This window comes from Amblyomma maculatum, chromosome 8, assembly GCF_055883805.1.
Source record: "Amblyomma maculatum isolate TAMU_Amacu chromosome 8, ASM5588380v1, whole genome shotgun sequence".
NCBI lineage: Eukaryota > Metazoa > Arthropoda > Arachnida > Ixodida > Ixodidae > Amblyomma > Amblyomma maculatum.
Genome location: NC_139351.1, coordinates 107,462,677 through 107,482,547, shown reverse-complemented (window position 1 = coordinate 107,482,547; position 19,871 = coordinate 107,462,677). Strand labels below are relative to the sequence as shown.

Sequence of the window (19,871 nt, the reverse complement as noted above, 5' to 3'; positions counted from 1 at the left end):
AAAAAGGTGCGGCATTCATTGTTTCGGGCTGTGAGGGATATCATGTGTCCGGGTATTTTAAAGACTGTTCAGGAACTACGAGTTGCCTGCCCGAGCGGCGCACTGGTTTACGGGCTCGCTATATCAAACGCGCTCCAATGCGGAACACGCCAGCAGCAAGACTTATTGCCTCTCCCGGCAGCTGTCTCTCTCTATCTCTTTCTCTGTGCATTGCCGACGCACCTGTTGCTTTATTACTAAGGCGGAGCTTACATTTCCGCACCATTGTGGAATTTTCACCCTCTTAGCGATCGCTGAAAACGTAGCTCATGATTGGTTTTGTGTCCTGTGCGTTCATGAGGAGGCAAATAGTGATTTCATTTCATTTCATTTCATTTTATTTCCTTAAAGGCCCCAGGAAGGGGTGTTACATAAGGGGTGGGAAACATTATAAAAACATTGTTATTGTACATATTTTTTGACACTTTCAAGGAACTTGGATGAGCAGGTGATAACAGCGATGTCACCTGGAAGGCCGTTCCAGTCTGCAGCTGCGCGGGGAAAAAAGGAATTCGAAAAGGTAACGGTGCGTGACAATGGACGGGCGACGTGCAGGCGATGACTGGTGCGGGGTGATATGCGTGCTGGGGGAAGAATATAAGGGGCGGCCCGCATGGGACTGTTGAATATTTTATGGAATAAAGAAAGGCTTGAAATGCGACGACGGAGAGATAGCGATGATAAACCTGAGGCTGTTTTTAGGGCAGATACACTAACATCATAAGAATACAGGGCATGGATGAACCTGGCAGCGCGATTTTGAACGGACTCGAGAGAATTAATGAGGTAAGCTTGATGGGGGTTCCAAATGGGTGACGCGAATTCCAGTTTAGACCTGACGAGTGAATTATAGGCTAAGAGTTTAACATGTTGAGGCGCGCAATGTAGATGACGTTTTAAGAATCCTAATGTTTTATTGGCCGATGATATTGTGTTAGTTACATGCAAGTTCCAAGAAAGATCACTAGAAAGTGTTACGCCTAAATATTTATATGACTGAACAGGTTGTACGGGCACTCCAGAGATTACGTAGGAAAAAATGAGAGGATTACGACGACGGTGGAAGGATAAAAGTTTACATTTATGTGGGTTAAGTTCCATTAGCCAGTGGTCACACCAGTTATGTACAGCATTAAGGTCATTTTGTAGTGTTGATTGATCAGTGGGACCAGTGATAGTACGATAAACTACACAGTCGTCAGCAAACATGCGTATGTTAGAGGTTACATGTGTTGGTAGGTCATTAATGTATATAAGAAAAAGTAGGGGGCCAGGTACTGATCCCTGGAGGACACCTGACGTCACCGGAAGGGAGTTAGAGAACTTATTGTTAATAGTAACAAACTGAGAACGATTAGTTAGAAACTCTTCAATCCATTTTAAAATGTTGGGGTGCAGATTTAATAGGGAAAGTTTTATCATTAAGCGTTTGTGGGGTACTTTATCGAAGGCTTTAGCAAAATCTAAAAATATGACATCGGACTGTTGATTAGAATCCAGGTTAATGTGCAGGTCATGCACGAAAATAGCCAGTTGGGTTTCACAAGAGTAGCCCCTACGAAACCCATGCTGCGCGGGGTGAAAAAAGTTGTTAGAATCAAGGAAGGCCATGATATGGGTATAGATTACATGCTCCATGATTTTGCAGGGTACGCTGGTTAGAGAAATGGGGCGGTAATTTAATGGCGAGTTCTTGTTACCTGATTTAAAGACTGGAACGACCTTCCCACGTTTCCAATCGTTGGGTAGTTGGCCTGTGACTAGTGACTGCGTGAACAACAATGACAATAAAGACGCACATGTGTCTTTGGTGTTTTTCAGTATTTTAGTGTTGATATTGTCAATACCGGCAGATGATGACAGCTTCATATTTTCTATCAATGATAAGATTCCTGCAGGAAAGAATATTAGGGGAGGCATAGGGTGTTGAATAAATGTCTGTTGTACAGGAAGAGGTGGATCACATTCGTTAGTAAATACGGATGAAAACGCTTCATTAAATATGTTGGCGCAGTCTGTATCAGAGATTGTTTCACCTGTCTCATTAGTGATTGAAATGGTACGCGCATGTTGTGGATTAATGAGTTGCCAAAACTTCCGGGGGTTAGTGGTCAGCATTTTAGGTAAATCGGAATGAAAAAAGGTGCGTTTGGCTTCACGAATTTTCTTTAGGTATACTTTCTCGGCCTCGTAATACTTATTCCATGAGTTGTCAGTGTGTTGTTTTTTAGCTGAGCGGTAAAGGCGTTTCTTTTTGTTTTCCAAACGTTTTAATGTGTTGGTGAACCATGGGTTTTGTTGGTTGTTTCGTACGGTCATTTTAGGAATAAATTTTTCAACCAATTCTTCAATTTTCCTTTTGAATAGTGACCAGTTGTCGTGAACTGTTCTTTGGTTATAGTTTGACTCAAAAGAAAGTTGGAACGCGCGAAGACCGTTATTAATGGCAGTATAGTTTCCCTTATCATATAGTTTAATTGTTTGCTTATTGATTATGCGAGAAAGGGGTTTAATGGTGAAACATGCATGTGCTAGTTAGCGGATTTGTAATGAGAGCATGAGGTGAGAGGGGGATAAACTAATATGAATACTTGTTTTTGACAAGGAATACTTGTCTTCGACGGCATGGTCTGCACTTCAAGATGTCTGACCTTCATGAAATCCACATAATAAGAGAATAGGATTGGGCAGGTTGGTAAATCATCGTAAATCAGGAAGCATAGTGCAGAAAGAGCGGAGGACGGAAAAGAGACGCTATAGCGCTTGTCCCGTCTCGTCTCCAGGCTCTGTTATTTCCGCGCTATGCTTCCTGCGTCACTTAATAAGCTCGCGTTCCAAAGCTACCTTCTCACCGCTTGCGTGTCGGAGGCTATTACCAAATGTGCACTTTATTTTTTTTTACCGCCCAGTAGACATAACAAGCTGCATCTCCCTGGAAAATATTCGAAATGTTCGTAGAGAAACGGGCTATTCTAATAGCTTCAGTGTCGATATCGGCGCACGTTATAGCCTGTGAACAAAGCAAAAACAAGAAACAGATACTCTTCAACCCTGTAGTGAAAAAATGTTCACGCGTAGAAACAAAATGCTTTTGTTAAAAGATTTATTCGATTACATCAACAGTATTTCGTCATGCTCGCATAGAAAGAAGGTAGGTCGAAGTAGGCCAAGCTTCCGTCAGGCTCTCAGCAGAAAAAAGTTACTCCAGAGGAAAATTCACGTTGATAGCAAATATTCGCCCGTCAACACCGATCTGAACTGGTATGCTGCCGCAAATGAAGCGTACCCCACTTTGGTCAAACGGTATTCCAAAACGCGGATAAAAATTAACTGCGCAGTGTCTACAGTGCCTGTATATAAGAGACATTTGGTTTACAAGAATATGCCATCTAATATCAGACAATAATTGCGGTCATGCTCGCAATAAATTTAAATTTTGCCGTATCAGTGAGTATTGTAGCCCGCAGGATGCCGCAGAACACCGTTCAAAGGAAGTGGTGGTTGCTCTTACGGGCTCACATTTAATTCCTACGGCCGTGCATGAAATAAAGTGAAAAAATAAACAAAAGAGGCGAGAAAAATGCCAAAGCAAATACTCCAGGAACTATGTAGCTTTAAAGTCAAGTATAATGTCCTGAACCTAAGCTCTTTTCAGGGGTCAAAAAAAAATAGCAGAAAAACATCATAGCAGCAGCAGTAGTCTAGCTGTCTACAAAAGCCATTACATTAACAAGCTGTGTTAGAGTCACAGTTTGTCACTATGTACAACCTACAACGGCAGTGCATTCACTCTTTCCGCAAGTAGACAGCAAAATGTCAAAGAAGCGTGAATAAAGCGAACATATTAATAGTAAAGCACTTGAACACAGAGAGCTTAAAATCGATAACAGGTCACCAGAAATGCACCTGAATTCAAGATACCTTTCAGTATGTAAGCCACGCACTACGCTTATCTCTGTCCCCCACTCGCGAACGGCACGCCGGATATGCTGTGCTCCATGTGAACCCATCGACGTGAGGGCGGACAATGTGCTGGGGTATTACAAGCGGTGTAATTGATTTGCGCCAGCGTGGATCATCTCGTCGGCTCGGCCTATATACTCGCCTAATCGAACTGGGCGTGTTGTTTCAGTACTCCCTCGGCTACATCCTTCCCTAGCTGTTCTCATTCACACCAGTCAGGCGGTGCGTTTAAAACTCACACATAAGGTATCCACAGTGAAACGTAGAGTAGTGCTAGTTACTACATAGTGATGGTAATAACATCGCTGAGACGAGGGACAAAGGACACCACCAGTCCTGCCTTCGTCTTTTGTCCCTCGTCTCAGCGCTGTTATTCCCATACGTAAGGCGAAGTTGGGCGACGATTGCCAGTCAGCAGAGAAGCATATCTATTGTTGTAAAGTTACCAACAAATCGGTTAGTTCTTGCAGTGGTAAATGTTAGTTCCTCCTAAAATACTGTCTAGGGAGTAGCAGATTATGCTAGGGTTCGTCTTCCAAGGCTCTGCTGGTCACAGAGGGGTTGATGCAGGGATAAGAATGTCAGTGTACTATTGGCATTCAACATCAATGCGTCTTCGACAACTATCTGGTTTTGCTTAACGCCAACAGGCCCGCGTTACAACACTTAGTCCAGTGCTCCATATACACATATATTATATATATATATATATATATATATATATATATATATATATATATATATATATATATATATATATATATATATATATATATAATAGATTAGTCGGAGCCTTATGAGTACAAGAAAACCGATATTCTCGCCAAAATATATTTACGCCAAATACGGGGCTTGCGAACAATGGAGAGGAACGTAGACTTTATGAACCCACAGCCCCTTTTCTCTAAAAATGTGTTAACGTGTTTCGTAAGCCACAAGTGTGGTGTCCTTCATTTAATGTACAGAAGCCTGCGTAGGCAGATAATGGTAGGAGCCGAAAGTTTGGTGGAAACCGCGCATTCACTCATATACTAGACCAAAACACTTCGAGTCGGAACACGAAAGACAATGCAGCCGCGATTTTTTTTTTTTGCACTTTTACTGTTGTCGTAGCACATGGCTTACAAAAGGAAATCCACTGGAGTCACGAGTAAGCTCGAGGGCCAACGATAGATGGCAATGCAGCGGGAAACAGTCCTCATTTGAGATACGGGTAGCAACTATTCCTTGATAGCGAAGGTTGTGCGGAAGTTGAACATAGGTCAAGTGGTGCTTAATTATGTCAGCTGTTTTAGCATACAGAGCTTAAGTATTTCGAGTATTTGTCGAATTAGCTGTGATGTACAAATAACGCTTGTAGTGCCTTTAATCTATTTCAAGACTTAACGTATCAGTCCTACAAAGACGTACAGGTACGTCTCATTGTGCGGCGCTGTTTTAACCAGATTTACATTATATATTCGCATGCAATATATGACTCTTTTTTACAGCGAAGCATATAATTAAGATACAAAGCGAAGGCGACTAAAGCTGGCGTAGAATTCACTTGATCCCATTTACCTGGGCTTTTTGTATTGCACGTTCTTCAGAAATAGAAATATTCGCAATATATTATGCTATATTAATTTCTGACTTGCCGCTCTCGGCGTTTTGTAGCGTCGTCTCGAAAGATACCAGATTCTAACAAAACCAGCGGGTCAGTCCATTGCTGTAAGTCATGCAACTGCCGCAGGTCATGCCACTGAATAGTCATGGACAGTCATGTTACTGCCACGGGTCATTTAGTCAAAGTCGCCCTTCAGCTTTCCGACATGCGACACGGTGAGGCTTCGCAAAGATCGAGACCGCTCGAACAGCGACGGGTCGGTGTAGATGGGCTCGCTGGGGTCCTCGAACTTGGAGATCGCGGGGGGCGCCGCCTGAAACTGGGACACGTACATGCTGCACGGACTGGGTGACGTCATACCGGCCTGTACGTCCTTCATCTGTGTGTAGGAAGAAAAAGGCAATGGCGAGAAGTCACTTTCACACTCGAATCATTCGCACAATGCTCTCGCGCCTCACAACGCATCACCATCATGTCGCATTGCAATTTCTTCCTACCAAGGCACCACTATTGCTCAAAAGTTTTTAAAAAAAAGTACAGGTTGATTTGAACTTTCCGTCATATCCCAGCACACCGGTAAAGGGCCCCACTAAAACTATGAAAAAAAAAAGGGGGAAAAAAGTGACATTACTCTACTAACAAATCAAACCAGTGATGTCATATCTGAAGTTTCGATGAATAATAAGTCGCAACATGCGTTCAACGCAAGGAGAACGCGCGTACTAGACTCGAGCACCTAGCGAAAAAAAAAAAGGTGATTTTAAAAGCGCGAAATTGGCACTGGAATAGGACGCTATGCTAACATATGCATTTGTCCTATCTGCCCATTATATTGAAGACGTCTTGGTAAATGTCGCGTAATTCAGGTTCAAACAGACACGCACTGTTCGAAAAGCTGCACCCACGACAGCCATGCGAATCTGCCTTTGTACGAATACAACCCGGTGTTACATCTACCGGAAACTTTAAGGCGATAAAGAAAGCAATCCGCAGAATGGGTAAGACGTTGGCAATGTTTCCATTCCCAGCAAAAAACTTGCGTTTGCACGCTTGTCGGCGCTACGTGATAGCCGGAAACGCCATTTGAATGTTCAATTAGCTGCAGTTTAACCAAATTTCAGATATATCTGGTGGGAAATCTCTCGCAGGGGCGAAGTCGCGCAAGCTAGCGCATGAAACGATTACCTGGAGCTTGATTCTCCGGACGTAAAACGTGGCTCCCATGGCGATTCCGACGAGGGCGCAGATGAGGAGAGCGAGAACCACCACCAAGGCGTAGTAGCCGGACTGGGCGACGCACACGGTAGGCTTCTTGTACACTGAGAGAGATATAACAAAGAGTGCGAAAGAAACGGGTAGGACGGCGGTGTTACTTTTTCTGCCATAAACTACTGCACACGGAAAAAATGCTCTCTCCGGGACTTTGGACTAGCACAGTGCCAGTTTAGAGCATAGCTATCGAGTGGGTAGATGCTAGAAGAAATACCTACAGCGATGCCAAATAACATATGTTAATACACTGGTAACAGGCTCACCTGTATCGCCCTTACTGCTCGAGTTGAATCTGGTTTTGATCGCACTTCATTTTAACTGTAGCTAGCCTTTCTCTTTTATCTTACATCCCATGCCATACTGGTGCGTTGTCTTGGTTGGACTTCCCCCCTTTCCCTTTTTCTCACTACATCGTAAACGAAGAAGTTCCGACTGCTTGCGTAAATAAGGCAAAGCTGCAGCCAGAAAAGAGAGCCCGAGAATTCTTCAGCGCCCCGAGTAGCGCGCGATGCATCTGTGATATTATCTGACTAGCGTCAACTTGAGTCATATCCAGTGATTCCTATCATCATCATCATCATCAACCTGACTATACCCACTACAGGGCGAAGGCCTCTCCCATATTTCTCCACTTAACCCGGTTCTGTGCTAGCTGCATCCACTTAACCCCTGCGAACTTCTTAATCTCATCCACCCACCTAACTTTCTGCCGCCCCCTGCTACACTTTCCTTCCCTTGGAATCCAGTTTGCTGCCCTAAGCGACCATCGGTTATCCTCTCTTCGCACTACATGTCCTGCCCATGTCCATTTCGTCTTCTTAATTTCCACTAGAATGTCGGTAACTTGAGTTATTTCTCTGACCCACTCTGCACGCTTTCTATCTCTTAATGTTACCCCTACCATTTTTCGTTCCATAGCCCTCTGGGTTGTCCTCAACTTAAGTAGAACTCTCTACTTAAGTTCCTATGCGCGAAAGTTTTTTGAGCTGAGCATACAGGATCCCCAAGGTCCCGGCAGAATTCTCTCAGAATATCGGCTCAAGAGATGCAGCCCTATGCTAGTGACATACGTGACTTATCCCTACCCTATTAATAAAGTGCATTGATTTTCTTTCCCTTCTAGCGCACAAACCAAACCGATTTCAGTGCTCAGTATACAACACAGAGGCGCATTGCGCTGGTGGCTTACGTGCTGAAGGGCCGTCGTGCGGGATGTCAGCCCGGGAGAGGTAGACGTGAAGCAGCTCGTGGACCTCCTCGGCTTCCTCGTCACTAGCATTGCCCTTCGTCGCGTTTTTCGCGGGCTTCGGTAGCTGGCTACCGGCGCCTGTCGCGGCTGCTGACGTCGTTGAACCCGCCTTGGTGTTATTCATCTTCATGATGGGAAGCGCCACCGCTGCGGGCGCGGCTTCTGGCTGTGACGGGACGGCACGCTTGCGCCGTCCCCACGACGGGAACGTGCCGGGGCGGCCGCGGTCGCTACAGATGACCTGGGAAGGCAAACATGGCGGCCGCATTTTCAGCTATGTGCACTAAGCTTAGGGTCTGCGCTATCACTGCTGGCTGCATATATAGAAGTTCTTTAATAACCGATCGAGGAGCTCCCTAAATGAGACTGTATAATAAGCATTTAATATGTTTTTAGTTTGCGGCTACTCCTCCTCATAATGTCTATGGGTACTTAGCATACGCTGAAAAAATTAAAACTCTGCCTGCATTCTGATACTCTTCCATGTGGACTCGTTGGTACACAAGTGCAAATATGCTTGACTATGAAGTCGCGTTTTGGTGCCTACAAGAAGACAAGCAGAAAATAATTATTCTGTGAACCAACTGACTACAGGTTCCCTGGCTTGGTAGGTTTCCACACAGAAATATTTAGAACGTAATCAAAGACTAGTGAGCACATTTCCCATGTTCAAGATTTCTGTCAAGTTCAAGACAGTAGGCGAATTAACGGTGGTCAACTGCGCGTGTAGCTATGACATCCAGTGAGTCGGGTAATGTTCAGTCATATAAGGTAATAACAGTGAAAGTGACATTCATGCCAGCTAGGGACGCGTTAATTATTATTCCGGGTATCGTCCGGAAACCGTGGCTGTGCACAAAATATTTGGGGGACAATTAAGCTCCGCCTTAAGGGTATTGATGGAACAGTGTTAATGGCTCTGGCGTGGGTACTAATCTCTTAATTAGTGCATCTATTAGCACACACGCATTGAATAGCAGGCCGTCGTAAGCTACCTCATTACAAGAACGATCACGCGACACAGATTAAAACCCCTGCCTTAACGAAGCCCTGATTTAACGAAGCCCTGCGAACATGCCTGTATGATTTAAAGCGTGTCTGACTGGGGATCCAAGGGTCCCGAAGGGTTCGATTTCTCTGGGGTGGTGAAAGATAAGCGCTGTGTCGTCTTTTTCTCACTTCGTGTCTAAAGATGCGCTGTTCTTTTTCTTTTTTTTTTCTTCAAATATTGATTCTATTCTACCTCGAAGAAGAAACTCTGTCGTGTCGTCGACCAGACAATGCTCAGACATGTTTCGTATCATTTAACGCCATCCAGAGGTATGTTCATGAAGCATCGCGCACAACTCCGACGACACCAACGCCAAAACCGGAGTTTCTGCACAATGGTACCTTTAAGACTTTCGCGTTAACAATTAATTATTTAATGAATCAAATGAGCTGCGCCAAACCGTGCAGATGCTTACCGGCTCACAGGGGCCACGGCACGTTCTGACTGTCGCTTGAAAGACGAGCAAGTTTGAGTCGGGTATCTTGAATGCATAAAACTCGGCCTCCAGAGCGCCATCCGGAGCTTTGTGAAGCTCAGGGAATACGTAGAGGTCCACGGGACACCTGCACAAAGGCCAAGCGGGGGACATTGAAAATTACAACATTCCTTGCATTGTGGAATTACAGAACTAGAAACTGAAGAATCGTTGCTTTCCATACAACCCCACATCGTTTGAGTGCCATCTTTATTCGTTAAAATGAAACATAGAAAGGACAAAGCTAAGGCAGAAGAGTCAGCCAGACACACGTCCAGTACTCTGCACAAACGGGCCGGTGCGAGAGAAAGTACAAAACGGGGTTAGAGATGTCGCAAGGAATGATAATGCACGTGAAAGAACAAAAAAAAAAAAAAGATACCAAAAAGGTTTGCAGCGCTAGAAAACGACACAGAGAAAAGATGCACAGGACGGCGCTACCAACAAGCCCAGCTTGGAGTCTTGCAACAAAAACAGAAGCTGGGAGCTCTCTGATCCCTGTAGAATGCCAACACAGCCTGAGCGCTTTAAGTGCTTGGGGAACCGATATAAACTGAGGTCAGATATTAAGGATCTCACCTTGCATGAAATTCCTACTGTTTTTCTCCCTGTACAAGGAAAATACGAGTCCTGAATTGTAATTGCGCATTACTAAGCCCTTCCTGGTTGTTCCACCGATAAAGCAGCTGGTACGTGAGACGCTGCGAGCGGTATTGAGTAAGCGTGCGCTCGTGTGCGGACTGTGAATAAATGACGTCGTTGTCAGCTAATTAAAATGTTGATTTTCTTAACGCGATATAAGCAAAACACGGAAATCGTTCATTCCGCGCATTTTGTCACAAAATTTCGCCATTCTTCCCACCAGAGCTTCTGGATCATACCAGTTGCGAAACACCGCTTCAATAAGTGAGCAAAGTTTGTGCCGATTTTTCAGGTGTATATGAATTGTCACGCCATCTAGAAGCGCTCAATACAAGCTTTTTGCTATTGCCGCAATTGTCTTTTAGAAATCAAAATTTTATCTCCTTTTTTTTCATTTTGATAAACTATATGGCTGTTATCTTGATAATCTTTGCCGCTGCAAGTCTTCAACTAATTTTATTTTCCATAATGGTTGTGCATTTATCAACAATCAGAAAGTTTGACATTTGGACGCAGTTTCCTTTACTGGCCGCGGGTGCCGCCACCATTCGTAAACACTCGAACTTTGAGCAATCAAAACCGCCGTTTTTTTTTTTTTTTTTTATACATGGGTCCTATGGGAAGTTTCGCAACTGGCAGTATTGAGGAGCTCTGATTCCCACGTCTGTCACCTACTAGGAGCGACAGAAGAGTCTTGTACACACCCTCTAGAATCGATGAGATGCACTTGTCGGCCCGAGTAGGGGTCCTTGGCGATGACGTTGGTGGCGAATATGTCGCTGTAGAAGTCGAACTGGTCTGCAAAGATTAGGAAAATTATCGGGTTACAAGCTTTGGGTTCGGAGGCCGCGTAATAATGGCAACTCACATTTCCCCCTGGCTTCTAGTCGGAACGTCAGCAGGTCTCCAACAGCGATGGTGGTTGTTGGAGTGCCTCTGTACAGGATACGCAACTGAACGTTCGATGTCAAGATGTTTTGGGCCGGAAGGTGCTCGATCTGTGTCGGATACCGCCTGTGCCGTTCGGCAACGAAGAAGATTAGTGCAAACTGATGATAATTGCCTACAAACGTGCGTGCTTATGTACTATTAAGCTATAGTGATACATACTAAATATACTTCTATATTATCAAATACTCCAATTCTAAAGATTGTACCAAAGGTCACTAGACTTTTTTTTTTTTTAAGTAATTACTTTCACGGCTATGCCAAGCATAGTTGAGTCTATTTTTACTTGTATCTTGAAGGCATTTTAACTGTAACGTCTTTCTCTGCCGCGTGCTAACAGTTTTACAATAAATATGAACCTGCATGATAACAGCATGATAACAGCATGTAACTCCTGGCGGTATTCTTCCATCCTAATGACACAACAATATATAACTGGGCTTATTGGTGTATTTGTAAAGTACATAAACACAATAAACACAGAAAAGCAAAATAAAAACAAAAGACTTCTCAGAATAATATTTACCGCCGGCTTTCGTTTCGTTGTTCTGAAAAAGCACTTTTTCTCAGTTTGCATTGTTCGAACAATAATTTTTGCTTAATGAAGACAAAAAGCTGGATTACTGGAAACGCTCTTGTTCCTCAGCAGAAGCGAATTTAAGAGGACGTACATCGACGATCGTCCCCTTCAACCAAGAATTTTTACATAGAGTCAGCTGCTTTTACATCACAAAACGCAACCCAACATAACACGTACAAAAAACAAGCTGAATCCCATCTTGCGACCAATTATAAGTTCGAGAAATACGTGGTTCAAAAGGGAACTCTCTAACCGCCTTCTCTAGGAGTGACCCCTAAACGTTACCTTGTTCGTGAGGTGGATGCTATTCTATTTACTAAGGCGATTAGTCTCACATTTGCATTCCTGTCTTGTATCGAATAGAAAAGAGTAAGGGGGGGGGGGAGCGAAGTGCTACCCTTGAGCATTTTCTTCGAGGCTGCTGCAGGTCTCACCCGTCTGTCCTCGTGTCCAGGTAGTTGGAAGTGACCACCGCTTCGCCAGGGCCCGAAAAGTAGCATGTGAGATTATACTTCTTATCCCTGCTTGTCTGTACGTAGTCGTTGAACTGGACTACAACAATGTTGGTCATGACGTCTCCGTACTGGGAAATGAACAGAAACGGAAACTTGGTTGACTTAAAGATTTTCAGCTCTGCTGCAAACGACGCTTTTCAGGAGAACTTCCACGCGAATGCTTGGCTGCGGTTATATGAAGTTGATGACTGGCGCGCTTTTGACATACAGGTGCGGACATAAGTAAACGGAGCACGCTGTTCCGTTCAAATTACGGTCATGCATTATGTATTGGACATAAGAAAAAATTATTTGACAGAGTGAGAGCACACTGGTGTCCACTATCGGTTTGCACATACCATGACAGTCAGTTTCAGTTATAGAACGTGTGAAGAATATTATAGAAGAAAATAGCGTGCTCCATTTACTTTTGTCCGCACCAGTGCATATGAATGCGCTAGAAAAAATTTAGAGCAAGCAAATAGTTATAAAGAATAGAAATATATTCTCTGCCCTTGAAGCACTCGAAGGACCCTTCACTGTGCATACAGCTATAAATAAGCATACGCAATTCTATATGCGTAATTACATAAAACCCTAGTAATGAAATATAACATAGCTAGAAGCGAAATGACCGAGTACTACGTCACTGCGTTGTTTATAATTACAGCTAATTATTCATTTTAGTTGGACTCGTCTTAATTTATATAGTAGAAATATGTACTGTAGCATTGATGGCAATTATTTCCTTGTTGGAGATAATCATGATGAAAAATTACAAGTGATTCGAATGCGGGCTCCGCACCTTTTACAGTTAAATTACAACTTGAATTAGCAAACCTAAGGTGCAGTACAAATGACCCAACATGTATTCCAGCTGCGCACTTTATCGTGACGAAAAGAACACGCCTTCAGCTGTCACGACAGTCACTCACCTGCTGTGTGCCACAGCGCGGAAATCCGTTGGCTCTGCTTATCCTGAGAACGTTGACGCTTCCTCCGTTGCCATCGTAGAAGCACGAGTCGTAGAAGCCATACGTGTAGATCCGGCCATAGAAACCATCCACAGTCCTCAAAGTGAACTCCATCCCATCCGGAGTGCACGTCTGACTAACTGCGATTCAAAACATTTATGTCACTGCTGGTACTTTCCGATCAAGAAAACAGAGCCTGCTGGTCCCAGACTAAGTCATTTCCTATGTTTGAACCTCGCCTGGTAACTTCTTTCAGACATAGACGGTCTTTATTAAATGAGGTTGTAGAATTGAAAGAAGGTTGCCACTACTCAACATCGGGTATTAACGATTAATTATTCGGGTATTAACAATTATTAACGATCTCTGATCGTCTAGATCATATCAACAAGGTTAAACCTATTTTAACGCGAACAGAAAGATTCAAGTACTCACCTTTGGTCCTGTCTATCAACGAGTGGAACTCACTTCCTTCTAGTATCGCCATTATTCCTGAAGCATCATCTTTTCAAGCAGCTCTTCTATCGCACTTGAATTCATGAACCTAATACGATGTGCACTTTACCTTTCTAGCTCTTCAATTTATCGTCTATGTTACTTGCTCCATTACGTGCCCTGAAACGCTTCCCTGTTCCATGCCCCGCAACTTCCGACTGCAATATTTTCTTCTTTTTTTTATTGAAGTGCTGTATTTCCCTGTGTTGTTAGATGTGCATTTTTATTATTATTTCTTAAATCTCCGAAAACCTGCTCCTGTCGCCTGTATGAATTGTTCGTGGCTTTCTGTGCACCTATTTCTGCTTACAGCATTTTGTTTGCTTGTATTGTAAATTATTTGTGTTTATTTGATGAATCCCCCCCCCCCCCCCTATGTAATGCCTGCAAGGGCCCTTAGGGTATTTGAAATAAATAAATAAATAATTACGCTCATGTCACTCGCACATATATTGCGTGGTTAGCTTGCAGGCGCGTTAGCTAATCCATCACGCTTGCCTCTGAACTGAATACCTCAGACACTTACCATCTAGGCAGTCGCCTCCGGACCCGCCAGGCCCGTGTCCGAGGTCGTCGCGCTCGTAGTAATCAAACTGAGTGCTCTGGTCGAAGTGGGCAGGGTTGCTTAGCTGCAGCTGACGGGAGTCGTAGTCGCTTAGCTCACAGTTGTCTGGGAAGAATGACCTGAGATGGAAAGTAACGTAGAGAACTAAGGCAACGTTCGCTATCAGATCGCATTTGTGGCCACAGCATAGAGCATACCATTATAATAAGGGAGTATTTACTCATTGGCATACGCCCAAGCGCAGCCATTGAGAAAGCTGTATAGTTTTCCTTTGTAGCCGTATGGCTGCCCTTCGGTGGATGCCAATAAGTAAATACTCCCATATTACAAATCTACTCCACTTTGGGGGATTCCCCTAAAATATTCGATTAAGAGCATACCATTACACCCAAACATTCTACTCGACAAGCGAAAGCACAAAGGCAAAGCGAATAGGCTGTATACAGCCTAAATAAGTTTTTGCGGCAATTGCTCCAAGGCATTACGAGAGAAAGTGGCATTAGACAAAGTATGCCCCAGTTGAACATGACTGAGCATCCTGAGTAATGTTACTTAAGCCTAGTTGAGCATCGTGGCTTGTTGGCGCAGATATGATAAATAAATATTGCAGCTCCCTTCGAGTGTTCTCCACCTATTCGGCTGCGGAGTTTATCTAGCGGCTATTCCTAGTGGTCAGCAGCGCTGGTTGATATGGACCGTGTATTGGCTTTCCTCTCAGAAACATGTGTAGCGTACAAGTAGCGGTTGAGCCGAACTCTCAATAGCAACAGCTGCTTAGCAAAACAAAACTCAGCGACATGCTCCAGTGTATAGGCTCGTACCTGAAGTTGAATGATTTGCAATGGATGTCCTGGGCCTCGGAGCACGCTTGCTCGCACTCCTCGAGTCGCTCGGTGCGCACCACCCTCCGGACGTAGAAGCTCTTCAGCCTCGTCCCGTATCCTACGCGCCGGAATACGGCAGAGGAGAACTTGCATTTCTCCGCCAAGCCTGGTGGAAGTGGAGGCGCGAAGGGTGGTGGAGGTGGGCCCCCAGCTCCCGCCACGGGCGGCAGTGGTTGGTGAGAATGTGGAGGTGGTGGTGGCGGCGGATGGGCAGGGAACGTCCCAGCACCGCCGTGGATAGGTGGAACCACAGCGGGCGCTCCTCCAGCACCTCCTGGACCGCTGTGAACACCTCCGTAGGGACTGGCGCTACCATAGCTACTTCCATAGCCCCCTCCAGAGAACCCGCCGCCAAGGGAACTACCGGCATAGCCACCACTACTGCTGCTCCACGATCCAGTCCCGTAGCCACCGTAGCTACCCGTGGGGTAGACGGCGCCGGAACCGTAGCCTCCAGCGGAGGCGCCATAGCCGCCGCCCGCGGTACCGATGGAGGAACCGCGACCGGGAAGCGGGTGGAAGCTCGTCGGGGGCCAGCGGCCGTGCGGATAGCTGGGCGCATCGTAGCCGCCGCCACCGGCTACACCGGGTGGAGGGTAGCCTCTATGGGTGGCATGTATGCCGTGCCAGCCGTGGTGGTAGCCGCCGCCACCGCCAACACCCCCTCCGCCGACTCCAGTGCCGACGTGGCCCCCGTAGCCAGGTGTGTGCGGAGGAGGACCGTATCCACCGCCTCCCGTGCCGATGCCGGGAACTACGCCTCCGCCGAGCCCGCCTCCGTAGCCGTGACCCCCAGCGTGGCCGGCGCTCCGGTCTGCTGGCGAAAGGAAAGCGGCAGAGGACTGAACGCGTTGAAGAAAAGGACTCGGAAACCTAACAACTTGTCTCACCCATATTGGCACTTTAGGAATTGTTCTGAGCAACGCTACTTTCGGTCATTAGTAGCAACTAAAAAAAAAAATAAAAACACTTCGTGGACATGATTTTTGAGAAGCATTTGTTTAAGGTGCGGTGAAAGAAAGGAACCAAGGTGTAGTCCTCTAAATTGTCGTCTTAGACGATGTTTACGCACGGTTCAACAGTTCCCAAAAGAGAACTGTCTTTTTCTAAGATGTATGTAAAATTACAAAAGAAGATTCGGGAAAGTTTATTACATAAAACGAATGGTTAATGTGTCCATTAGTCGTGTTCACGTAACTGCTAGAGCAGGGACAGGCACCTGCTTTGTACATCTCTCATGTCCGCTTGCTTGCTAACGCTGCTTCTTGGTGTCTAGTCTAATAGCTCACATTTCATCCCTTTATATTTCAGGGTGACTTTTCATCGCAATCTTTTCTATGTAGCGACAACATGTAACCTACATAACTGGTCTTTGTTTTTTTTTTGTTTTTTTTCTTATTTCAGTGACCTTTGAAAAGTTAGAATTTGCAACCTGGAAAATACAATGGAAATTTACTAATCCCTAACCACTATACATGCAAAGATTATATGAAGGAATACCCTACTTGCTGTCAATAGCGAAGCAAAAAAAAAAAAAAAAACTGCGAGTTAGATTGCACAAAGAGTCAGGAAGTAGGTCATACGTATTGATAATGAGCCCTTCTGGAAACACGACACGTCAAGCCAGCGGGCCTGGTGTTTCTAAGTCGTATACAGTGGCCGCGACCACAGGAGGAAAATATTTTGTTGTCACTTTATTCCGACAATCGACAGAATTAACTCTTTCTTGGGGACGATAAGTTGCAAAACAATAGCTGCGACTGACATCCAAATAATTGTAAGAGACTGAAATGGTGGCTAATTTCTCCTTCTTTGAAAATAGTCGTCGTTATATGTCAGCTCTCATTTTTTTATCTAAATGGTCCAAATAGGTTTTTCCTTTGAAAAACGATCAAGAATAAATGGAGCGAACTGTCAGCAAGTTTCCAATGTGTTGCCGCAATAAAAAAAGAAAGCGCCCTCGCTTTTCTCGATTTCTGTCAAAGTGCACCTCACCGATTTAGAAAACAAGAACTCACCCTATTTGTGTTATTTATTTATTATTCTTAAAGGTCAATTGACATCCATATACAGAAGCGTGTTCCACGGCTGGGAGCACGGCGTCAGTCGAAAAAAACTACAGAACTGTGTCAAAAGTACGACAAAATATCCTGTAGTTCTGTCGTAACCAACAGATTTTTCTGTAGTTCTGTAGTACTTATCTGTAGTTCTGTAGTTTTCCTGTAGTATATTTATGTTGTCTGTAGTTCTGTCGCACTTTTCTGTTGTAACTACAGAAATTTCTGATGTTACTACAGATTTTCCTGTTGTCACCACAGGTCTCCCGTCAGAAACCGCACAGAAATTCTGTCGTAACATAAGAAAATTTTCTGTAGTTTTTTCCGACTGGCTGCACCGATTATATGTACAAACTGCCAGCATTCATGAGCTCCTTATTAATTAAGCTGGCGTGACGTATTTCTTGTTCATGCATTCGGCTACGACTTTTCAAGCTACTAATTCGCCAGGCGTCACTATTTTAAGCACAGAAGACGCGGGAATGGTGGTGAGGCATGTTAAAGCTTCCTGTAATGCCCGTGAATCCTAGTGTGCAGGACGCTACATCTGAGAAGACATGCGATGGGTGCGAATTACGCTCTCTCGATCAGCTGCAAGACCACTGGAAGTTTACTATTAAAGCTGCTACTCGATTTTCTTTGTTTACGCTTTGTTTACCGCTTCCGCTCTGTAATTTCTCAGGCAGTAAAGAGGACGAAAGAGATATGACAGGTGAAGTTTAGCAAAATACAATGTGCATTTTAAAATTGCAAACTGTAAGGTTTAAATTGCTGATTCGGCCCATGGAGCTATGAGGATACCATAGTGGAGTGCTCCCGATTCATTCAGACCACCTGGGATCCCTAAATGCGCACTGACACCGCACAGCACATGATCATTATTGCATTTAACCTCCATCAAAATACGGCCACAATAGTCGAGATCGAACCCGCACCTTTGGGATCACCGGCAAAATATTTAAACTACTGAGCCACCGCGACGGATTAATTCACACACCGTATACCCCGTACCTCCCCATACTTCAGCGACACATCACTGAATACAAAGTCGATGGAACTAGCCGAGTGATTACTGGCTTTCAGCATAACGAAGGTGCAATGTTTTAGTGAACGCCGGTGGTCGGCGCCCAGTGCCTTTGCCCCATCCCCCGCCTGTGCTACCTACTGCACGTGCGCAAATATATAGGCATCTGGTACTCCATTGGCATCTGGATTCCAAGGGAAGGAAAGCGTAGCAGGGGGCGGCAGAAAGTTAGGTGGGCGGATGAGGTTAACAAGTTCGCAGGGATCAAGTGGATGCAGCTAGCACAGAACCGGGTTAATTGGAGAAATATGGGAGAGGCCTTCGCCCTGCAGTGGGTATAGTCAGGCTGATGATGATGATGATGATGACGATGATGATGATGATGATGATGATGATGATGATGATGATGATGATGATGATGATGATGATGATGATGACTCCATTAAGAGGTAAGCTAATAAGGCTCTGTTGTGCTGAAAACCGCCATTTTTTCAGTAAAGTGTGACAGTAACAAGTCGTGATGCGTCACCGGCGATTCAAACCTAGTGCTTGTTAACTAAAGGAAATTACTTGATGCGATGCTTTATAAACTACCCCATAAACCAGACACTTTGAGCGCTTACTCCATTAGTTTTCCGGAATTGTTGTCATCATAGTTTTCTTCTGAACAGTATAGGAAAAAGAAGGGTGTCTATCCCGTTCACATGATGTTCTTTGCGTAACCTGTGGTTTGATGTTTGCTTTACAAGCGCATCTGGTTCCTGCGTCTCTATAAGTGCTGCGCACCGAGTTACCGGTGACACACGACTGCTTCTATGTCAGGACTATCAGTTGCCGACTGTACGCGCATGCAATGAAATGGCCCCAACTTATAATCACAACTTTTTTTTTTTTTTTAGGCCATACGACACCCTTTGCAGCCAGTCTTGCAAAACGAATGCTAAAGAATCGTTTTCAATACGAACGCGTCGCCGATTATCAATAGCTCTGGTGAGTGTGTTTGCTTTTTCTTTATTGTTCTTTTTCCTATGTTCAGCAAGCATATGATCGCTCTACAAAGTCCTCGATCTGCTAATTCCCTTACACAGTTTCTTCTACGGGCACAAATGTACGAAAGCAAGCGCGGGTGAGACCCTGAAACCAGTTATAAGAGGGACAACTTGAAAAGAAAACAGCGGAAGAGACACATGCATAGAAAGGAATAGATTAGTGGTTTAGTACATGCAGTTTAGAGTTCAAAGGCGATATCGTAGTGAAAGGCTTCGAAATAATTTCGATCACATAAGGTTCTTTAACACGAGCTGACATCGCATAGCAAACCGGCGCCTTGTGTTTCGCCTCCATCGAAGCCGCGTTCTCGGGCTCTGCGGTCAAGCACAATAACATCTGAGTACCGCTGCGAGGAAATAACAGTTAGACGCTGCTACACTACATTATTAAGAAAGCTGATGCGTAGTCAAGAGACACATCATCAAGCCTTATGAGTAAATTGTTTAGATTTTTAAACTGCTACCGTTATACGTTACTCATAAAGAATTTGACAAATGCGGCGA

At 44.6% G+C, this 19,871-nt stretch overlaps 1 protein-coding gene across 4 annotated transcripts in view; it reads right to left on the bottom strand.

The window, feature by feature from the left end:
* Positions 1 to 4,750: 4,750 nt before the first annotated feature.
* The window catches only part of LOC146182139 (uncharacterized), a 96,632-nt gene continuing 81,511 nt past the window's right edge, over positions 4,751 to 19,871 (bottom strand). For 2 of the 4 annotated variants that reach the window (XM_084577152.1, XM_084577154.1), the window contains 10 exons: positions 15,175 to 16,054; positions 14,315 to 14,472; positions 13,255 to 13,433; positions 12,260 to 12,408; positions 11,166 to 11,311; positions 11,002 to 11,095; positions 9,596 to 9,743; positions 8,070 to 8,370; positions 6,794 to 6,927; positions 4,752 to 5,987 (listed from right to left, as the gene is read on the bottom strand). In XM_084577152.1, coding sequence (XP_084433278.1) covers positions 5,784 to 5,987; positions 6,794 to 6,927; positions 8,070 to 8,370; positions 9,596 to 9,743; positions 11,002 to 11,095; positions 11,166 to 11,311; positions 12,260 to 12,408; positions 13,255 to 13,433; positions 14,315 to 14,472; positions 15,175 to 16,054 — 2,393 coding nt within the window. In that variant the 3' untranslated portion in view covers positions 4,752 to 5,783. Of the gene's footprint in view, positions 5,988 to 6,793; positions 6,928 to 8,069; positions 8,371 to 9,595; positions 9,744 to 11,001; positions 11,096 to 11,165; positions 11,312 to 12,259; positions 12,409 to 13,254; positions 13,434 to 14,314; positions 14,473 to 15,174; positions 16,055 to 19,871 lie in introns of all 4 variants that reach the window. The other 2 variants (XM_084577155.1, XM_084577153.1) reach the window with 2 other exon arrangements.